The following is an 8951-nucleotide window of genomic DNA, read 5'->3' as shown; positions in this document are numbered from 1 at the left end:
TTTTTTTTAAAGGAAACCCTCACTGAATACTGTGAAAGTTGTCGGAATCAAAATAGAGTTACTTGTGACAAAATGGAGCTCGGAGAGGCTATGAAGGGTTCTGAATGCTCAATCACCTGAAAACAAGAACTATCACAAAAGACTATACCAAAACCACAATGTTGCAAAAAGCCCACTGCAACCTTATGCAAAACAAACAAACAAACAACTTTTGCAAGGACATCTGCCCAGCAACTGCCTGTTGAACCTTGGACTAATGTCACTCTTATTATTGATCCCTGTAAGCAAGGATAATTGTTTCAAAATAACTTATGTAACTCTCCCCATTTTACCTTTAAAAACTGCTGTCTTCCCTTGCCTCTTTGAATGCGCCCATAGTTTACTTGGTATGTGTATTCAACACTACAATGCTTACTCATGATAAACTTACTGTCTTTGGAGAATCTCTCTGTTATTTAGGTTGAAAACATATTCACTGAAAATTTAACCTTGTTACTCAATAAAGTCATTAAACTGATGGACTTTGTCTTCCATTTTAATTTTGTATTAAAATACATTTTTTGAGAATAAGATCCTCTAAGTTCTACCTTAAAATATATTCAGCATCTAATCACTTCTCACCATTTCTTTTTGCTACCCTCCCTGCTCCAAGCCACTATTATCTCTCACTTAGATTATGAACACAGCTTCCTGATCTGTTCCCTGATCGCTTCTTCAGTCTATCTCAACACAACATCCAGTGTGATCCTATTCGAGTTGATTGAATTATTTACATCCGCTCAAAATCCTCCAATGGCTTTGTCTCCTGTGGAATAAAAGGCTTCTTGTACTGAGACCCCAACTATGCTCCCTCTTAGAGCTCATCTCCTGTTCCTCCCCCTTACTCAGTCCACTCTAATCACTCTAGTCTCCTTGCTGTTGGCTGTCATCTCCCCAAGGAGGCTTTCCCTGATAATCTTTATCAAAAGCAATGCCCCTTCCCCAAATCATAGTGTTCATCACTACATAACTTACTATGTAGTCTATTTATTTGTTTTGCTTTTTATCTCTCTCTATCCGTGCCTCACTAGAAGGCAAGCACAATACCTTGAGGGCAGGGATTTGTGTTTGTTTTGTTACTGCTGTACCTTCTGTTCCTAGAAATAGCAGGCCCTCCTATTGTTGAATGAAAGAATGAATGAAAGTGTGATATTAAATCTAAAATGTGCCTAAGAAGACCATATTGTGTTTCAAAGAAAAATAGTTTTGACAAATGTTCTCTGAACAGAAATGGTTTACTAATAATTTTTTTTGGTTTTTGCTCTATTGCCCAGGCTGGAGTGCAATGGCGTGATCTCGGCTCACTGCAACCTCTGTCTCCTGGGTTCAAGCAATTTTCCTGCCTCAGCCTCTTGAGTAGTTGAGTTTACAGGTGCCCACCACCAAGCCCCGCTAAGTTTTTGTATTTCTTAGTAGAGACGGGGTTTTGCTATGTTGGCCAGGCTGGTCTTGAACTCCTGACCTCAAGTGATCCACCTGCCTCAGCCTCCCAAAGTGCTGGGATTACAAGCATGAGCCACCGCACCTGGCCTACTAATAATATTTTATGATATCTAAAGAGTAAATGTTGCTTGGTCTTCAAGGTAAATATTGAAAATGTCTTCTTCCTCCAACATTTTGGGCGTGAACTATTAAACTGCTTATCTGACTTCAAGTCTTTCTTTGACTGACATGATTTTTTCAGGCCCTTGATACCATCCTACCCTCAATAATTTGAATGAAGGCAACATTTGCCAGATGAATTCTCAATCTTAATTTTAGTTTCAACTCCACCACTATCATGTAACACTATCAAGTGAATGGTTCTAACATCCATCCATTTGTTCAAGTAGGAAACCTAAAAGTCACCCTTCAGTCCTTCCCTCCCACATCCTCTACTTTCAATCCACAGCTGTAGATTTAACTCCTAAAATCTCCTAATCTCATCTGAATGTATTTGCTTCTCCCATCTCCATACCTATCACATCTTTATCTGTTATCTGAAATATTCAAAAGGCGCCTATTTGTTTCTCTACTTCACTCTGTGTTAAGACATTCTTTTGACAACACTGGCTGAATGATCTTTGTGAATGGTCAGAAGGAAGTGGGCAACTCTCCACTGAAAAAGATAAGCCAGGTGCCTGTGGTCCTAGCTACTCAGAAGCTGTCTCAGAATCGCTTGAGCCTGGGAGTTTAAGGCAAGCTTGGGCACATAACAAGACTGTTTTAAAAACAAAAACCAAAACTTCAAAAGCTCCTTTTGCTACAAAGACTAATGACAGTCACCATTTAATAAATGCTTATATAAAAAGAAAAGAAAATGTCAAGACCTTCCAAACTTATTATGCCAAGGAGAAAAGCTAAGCCTTGGAAACTGACTCACGTAACATGGCTTTTTCTCTTTGGTGTCAGACTCATGCTTCCTGACCTTGGTGTTGAGATGTTATACATTAACCAGACTCCCTAGTCTTTATTCAAACCTAGACTAAATGACATTGGAGATAGAGGCACTTGTGATTGTTACCTCTTTATACCAGAATGTTAAACAAATCCCTTAGTACATAATCAATAGTAGCGTTGGGACTTAGAAAATAATATCCCAAAATGAAGGCCTTAGAAGTAAAAATTTTTCTCTGGCCTTCTGTCCTCTGTCTTTCAGTCCCATTATCCCCTGAGCCTTGTCACAGAAACTAAAATCTCTCTTCCCCAGGGCTGGTCACAGAAACCAAGAATTCCTTCTCCCAAAAGCTAGTCACAAAACCTAAAAATACCACTCTAATTTTACCTCACCTTTCTGTGTAAAACCTGGCCATTATCTGAGCTGGGCAAGGTGGCTCACACCTTAATCTCAGCACTTTGGGAGGCAGGAGAATTGCTTGAGGCCAGGAGTTCAAGATAAGTCTGGCACGCATAGCAAGCCACCATCTCTATTTTAAAAATTAATTTAAAAAAATTTTAAATGCAAATTACCTGATCTACCTTGTTTCACAGTAGGTCACAACATGCTCATTCCAGAGAGGGTCCTGCTCCCTACCCAGAAAGAAATGAAGGTATGCGTAGAGACCAAGAAAAATCTAGCCAGACAGGCCTTACTGGGCTTCCCCAGTCTATTAGCATTAAATCATACCCTTTTGTCCAATCACAATTCTACATGGCTGTCTATACTTTGTTGAACCTAACCATAAAAACCAGATCATTTTCTTTGTATCTTTGGGTGTTCATTCTGAACACTTTCATATATGCTTAATAAATTTGTATGCCCTTTTTTCCTATCATTTCTGTCTCTTGTCAGTGATTTTCAGTGAACTTTCAGAGGGCAAAGTGGAAGTTTTCCCTTGCCCCTTACATTAGCCAACCAAATCTTCTATCTGTATGTTAGCCTTTGTAAGGAAAATGTTGTAATTTTGCTCAGCATCTTTGTTCTTGCCTGTATAAACTATCTTCATTTTTTCCCACACGGGGAGCACTGACCACTATTCTTTAGTATAGGTTTGCTTCCCAGAAAGCCACTCTCACACTCTGTGGTTGAATAAACTCTTTTAACTGGATATTGAGCCCTTTGATTATTTTAGGTTGACACTCTATGTCAAGCATTTTACTAAACACTTAATTTTTTATTTAAGCTTTTGATTATATTTTATTTCACTTTGAGACAAGGTCTCACTCTGTTAACCAGGCTGGAGTACAGTGGTACAATCTCGGCTCACTGCAACTTCTACCTCCCAGGCTCAAGTGATCCTCCTGTCTCAGCCTCCCAAGTACCTGGGACTACAGGTGTATGCTACCACATCCAGCTAATTTATTTATTCATTTATTTTCGGATTTCATTATGTTGCCCACTGGTCTCCAACACCTGAGCTCAAGCAATCTGCCTGCCTCCCAAGATGCTGAGATTACAGGTGTGAACCACCATGTCCGGCCTAAACACTTTAAATACGATCACATTTAATCTCTCCTGGCCTCTCTCAACCCATGTAGAAACAGAAGGCTCAGTGAGGTTAACTAATTGCCTAAGATCACCAAGGTAGTAAGTGGCAGTGATGTGATTCGTCCATAGCGTTATGACAACCTAGAGGCCTGTGGTCTTAACCCCTACATGATATGGAACCGTGGAGTAGCAGCAATTGCTTTATAAAGCAGGATTTTAGGCCAGGACTGGTGGCTCATGCCTGTAATCCCAGCACTTTCGGAGGCCAAGGCAGGAGGATCACTTAAGGCAGGAGTTCGAGACCAGCCTGGCCAACATGGTGAAACACCATCTCTACTAAAAATACAAAAATTAGCTGGGTGTAGTGGTACATGCCTGTAATCCCAGCTACTCAGGAGGCTGAAGCAGGAGAATGGCTTGAACCCTGGAGGCGGAGTTGCAGTGAGCCAAGATCATGCCACTGCACTCCAGCCTGGGCAAGAGTGAGACTCTGTATCCAAAAAAAAAAAAAAAAAAAAAAAAAGGCAGGATTTTAAACACCCTTTACAATCTGGACTCAGTTTACCTCCCCGCAATGAACTCTACACAATAGTGTTCTCTCACCTCTGGCCATTCCAAGTGATATCACCTTCTTTTCACACCCTCCCAGTCCTCAAAACCCAGGCTTTCCCTCATCTGACTAATTTCTGGTCATCTTTCAAGTCTCAGTTTGGCATCATTGCTTCCAGGAAGCTGCCTGTTTTAAAACCTGATAAAGCAGTGCCCTTCCTGAAGACTGCCATAGCAATTTATACTTCTTACACAATTATTACACGAATATGGCACTTAATCTCATTGTGGAAAATACTCATTTTGATTTATTTTCTGTTGTTTTTTTTTGTATTCTCTATTTCATTCGCTGCTGTATCTTTGCATCTTTCACAGGACTTAGCAAGGAGTCAGCACTCTATGGCAAGTAACGTTAGTCAGTTTTATTATTTCCAGAGCTTAGTTTAGTGTTTGGCCTAACAGCTCAAAAGAGATTAAGTGAGTAAAGTAATGAATTACACTTGAATATAACCTTAGTACATTTGCTCACAGTATACATGTTCTATCTGGATGCAATCTCCTGCCATCCCCAAATGTTTACATATGTGTGTGTGTGTGTGTGTGTGTGTGTCTGTCCCTGTCAAAACTATTTAAAATTGTAAGCACCTACAGAGTTGGTGGGTTTAGATTGTATTACCTGACAAGTCAGCGTGTTGCTCACACTGCCACCCTGTGTGTATGGTTCTACAGTCAGTAGATCATTGTTTTTATTCTCGTGCACTCTGTATATTTATAAATGTGACAATTCATCTGCCTCATTTATCATGTAGCATTCGTGTTTCCTAAACTAAATACACAATACCTAGATTAATAATGCACAACAGCCATACAGGAAAACTGCATGTTAGAATCAAAGGCTTCTACGTTCTCTTTGTTCGCTAATTATTTGTTATAAAAACATACACTACAGAGAGTCTTAATTACAGACAAGTGTAAATTATTTGTCATAAAAAGACTCCTGGGCCGCGTAAGCAAACCAGCCCTTACCGTGGCTGAACTGACCGGTTCCGGTAGGGCAGAAAAACTACAAATCTCTGCATGCAACACTCCAACAAGTGCTAAGGGGACCAGGGAAGAGCGTCGCGGTGCACTCTAGGGTTTGTAGTGACCAACCCAAGTCCGACCCATCGCCTCCTCGATACTTACCGGACCCAGCCACTACCAAGATACTGAGAGACTCCCGGGGCGTAACGTCCTGGGAATGAAGCACTACCCATATTCGCAGGATTAAGAAGACCGCCACAGCTCCTGCAGCCGCAGCTAGAAGCACACAAACCATGTAGAGAAACGGCGCAGGCGTCCCACTCCCGGGAGCCAGCTGCTGTCAAAGTTCACAACTACGGGTGCCGAAGCGACTCAAACCCGGAATGACGCACCTCCTGGGGGGGGGCTGGGCTTGCCTGAGCTGGGAGGAGTCGAGGGCCGAGGAAGAAGCCCGGGTCCTGCTGACAATTCATATTAGCTCATTTACCATGTAGCATTCGTTTTTCCTGAGCTACCCAATACCGGCTGGTCGCGGTGGCTCTCGCCTGTAATCCCAGCACTTGGGAGGCCGAGGCAGGCGGATCACGAGGTTAAGAGATCGAGACCACCTTGGCCAATATGGTAAAACCCCGCCTCTACTAAAAATACAAAACTTAAATGGGTGTGGTGGCGCGTGCCTGTTGTCCCAGCTACTCGGGAGGCTGAGACAGGAGAAGCGCTTGAACCCGGGAGGCGGAGGTTGCAGGGAGCCGAGATAGCGCCACTGCACTCCAGTGGGGCAACAGAGTAAGACTCCGTCTCAAGAAAAATAAAAATACGCAATACCTAGATTAATAATGCACAACAGCCATACAAGGAAACTGCATGTTAGCATTAAAAGGCGTCTACGGCTCTACGTTCACGTTTGTCAGCGGAACCGCGGATTCTGCGGGGCTGCAGCCAAGCGTAAGCTGAAATTAGGAAAGTTAAGCGCTGGGGAAGCTTGATTTACGCCCACGACGAGGTCAGGCTGTCTGTGCGCCCTAAAGCCTCCGAAACCCCTCCAGTTAGGAGATGTTCTGGCTCTAGCAACTTCTTGAATTCCCCCTGAAGCTAAGGGAACACATCCTTTCTTCTTTTTTTAGTGCCAAGAGAAATGTTTCTGTTGCACACGCACACATTACTGAAAGTGTTCGCCAGTAAGGACCCTAGGCTTAAACATCGAATTTAGGGCCCTAACCCCCCCGCTCTCCCAACACGTATGTTTTTAACTTTTCTAGGTGTTTTCACAGCTCTCAGTGTGACCAGAGTAGTTGAGGGTGACCACCTCAAGGGAAGCCACACTCCTGAGAGGTGTGGAAAGCTCAGGGGCTCTAGGTGGCAGGATAGAAAAGGCACAGTCCTACAATGAACATTCCGTTAACTTTACCACAAAGCATTCCCAGTGTGTTTCTCATGTCCTCAGCCAAAATGATGATCTGCTAACACCCCCTGCAATCCCAGGTTTGCTTATTATTATGTCTAATTAATTCACATTACAACAACATAAAATACTAAGATTAGGAACCCCTTCACCCCTAATATTGCCTTCAGTCCGCCATAGACCTACCTGTAGGTTATGATGGACAGGTATACAGATGAGTAAACAGTTCAGAAAGGTGCAACTGCTTGCCCAAGTGGGATAGCGTCAGATCTTGAATCAGAAACCAAATATCTAAGTCCTGCTGCGTAGGAGTACAGCATCCTGTATTCCTTTGATAAATTCAAACTTGACTATCACCACACATAACTGGAGCCTAGAATGTGTTTTTAAAAGCTCAGCCTCCCAGGGTCTATTAAGAAGCACTGAATCAGAATTTCCAGGGATCAGGCACCTGGGATTGACTTTTGTAACCAGCGTGTCCATTCCTATAAGCCGGCGAGTTTGGGAGACTTTGTAAGTAGAGTTCATGGACCTCACAACACTTTTCAAATTTTCTTCCATCAAATCTTAGCCATACATTCTCACAATAAGACCATAAAGTGGCTATTATTTCCCTTTTTACAGATAAAGAAGTAGATTCCATAAAATTTAAATAATTTGCCTACGGCTGTTTAGCTAGTAAGGGTGAAGAAATTTCATAGTCGTGGACTTAGAAGTCAGTGTCCCTCAAATTTTAATGGAATCAGAATCCTCTGGGCTTACAAATGTATAGTATGAAATACTATGTATAGTATAGTACCTTTGTATAGTACAGTATAGTATTTGTATACTTACAAATGTATAGTACCTTTGGTGTAGTATGAAAAACAGCTCAAGGACAATACAAAGAATATTATTTTTTTTATATGCCCATTCTGCCATTCCTAATAATTGCTTAAACCTGAGACAGTCTCACCTCATGCTTAAAACATTAGTTGTCCCAGAAATTACATCCAACAGGGCAATCTCCATAGCCAAAAAAGAGATTATCTTGTCATTGGGTCTTCCTCCACCCCACCCCTCCCCAAGATGGAGTCTTGTACTGTCACCCAGGCTGGAGTGCAGTGGCACTATCTCGGCTCACTGCAAACTCCGCCCCCCAGGTTTAAGCAATTCTCCTGCCTCAGCCTCCCAAGTAGCTGGGATTACAGGCACACACCACCACACCTGGCTAATTTTTGTATTTTTAGTAGAGACAGGGTCTCACCATGTTGGCCAGGCTGGTCTTGAATCTGACCTCATGGTCCACCTGCCTCAGCCTTCCAAAGTGCTGGGATCACAGGTGTGAGAGCCTCCCTGCCCCACCCACCTTTTTTTAAAGTCAAGGAAACCTATTCCAGAATCCCTCACAGCAGACTTTCTTTCACTCCCTTTGGCCATATTTATGTCACTTTCCCAGGCATAAAAGGAAAGAGACCTCAAAGCTGGTGGAGGTGGGAGGAGGATGACCTACAACTCACCTGTAATATTGGGCTGTTGGATGGAGGGTGGTACTGAACAAAATAGGCATTGTCTCAGTGAGGAGGAAGCTGCAGGAAGGACTGTTGGGGAGGCAAACAATAGCATCTAGATTGCCGTGATGATACTGTGTCTGAAACATCTTTGTAAACTGACACATGCAATGAAATCGTCAGGCATGGCCGGGCGTGGTGGCTCACACCTGTAATCCCAGCACTTTGGGAGGCCGAGGTGGGCGGATCACGAGGTTAAGAGATCAAGACCATCCTGGCCAACACAGTGAAACCCCGTCTCTACTAAAAACACAAAAATTAGCCAGGCGTTGTGGCACGTGCCTGTGGTCCCAGCTACGCAGGAGGCTGAGGCTGAAGAATTGCTTGAACCCAGGAGGCAGAGGTTGCAGCGAGCTGAGATTACACCACTGCACTCCAGCCTGGTGACAGAGCAAGACTCTCAAGAAAAAAAAAAAGACTGAAAATTCTCCCAATAGAGCAAGAGCATTCAAAAGATGCTGGACAGTCAGAAATCAAGATA

At 42.9% G+C, this 8951-nt stretch overlaps 1 protein-coding gene and 1 long non-coding RNA gene across 2 annotated transcripts in view; one reads left to right on the top strand and one right to left on the bottom strand.

Moving 5' to 3' along the window:
- The window catches only part of LOC119469351, an 8680-nt gene extending 8163 nt beyond the window's left edge, over positions 1-517 (top strand). The window contains exon 2 of the long non-coding RNA XR_005198141.1: positions 13-517. This is a non-coding gene — a long non-coding RNA (uncharacterized LOC119469351). The remainder of the gene's footprint in view (positions 1-12) is intronic.
- Positions 1-5865, bottom strand: part of ALG14 (ALG14 UDP-N-acetylglucosaminyltransferase subunit) — a 105388-nt gene extending 99523 nt beyond the window's left edge. Inside the window, exon 1 of the mRNA XM_017517477.2 lies at positions 5681-5865. Coding sequence (XP_017372966.1) covers positions 5681-5813 — 133 coding nt within the window. The 5' untranslated portion in view covers positions 5814-5865. The remainder of the gene's footprint in view (positions 1-5680) is intronic.
- Between the last annotated feature and the right edge of the window lie 3086 nt (positions 5866-8951).

Source organism: Cebus imitator, unplaced genomic scaffold (assembly GCF_001604975.1).
Source record: "Cebus imitator isolate Cc_AM_T3 unplaced genomic scaffold, Cebus_imitator-1.0 Scaffold633, whole genome shotgun sequence".
Lineage (NCBI taxonomy): Eukaryota > Metazoa > Chordata > Mammalia > Primates > Cebidae > Cebus > Cebus imitator.
Note: the sequence above shows the minus strand (reverse complement) of the source record. Positions and strands in the feature narration are given on the sequence as shown.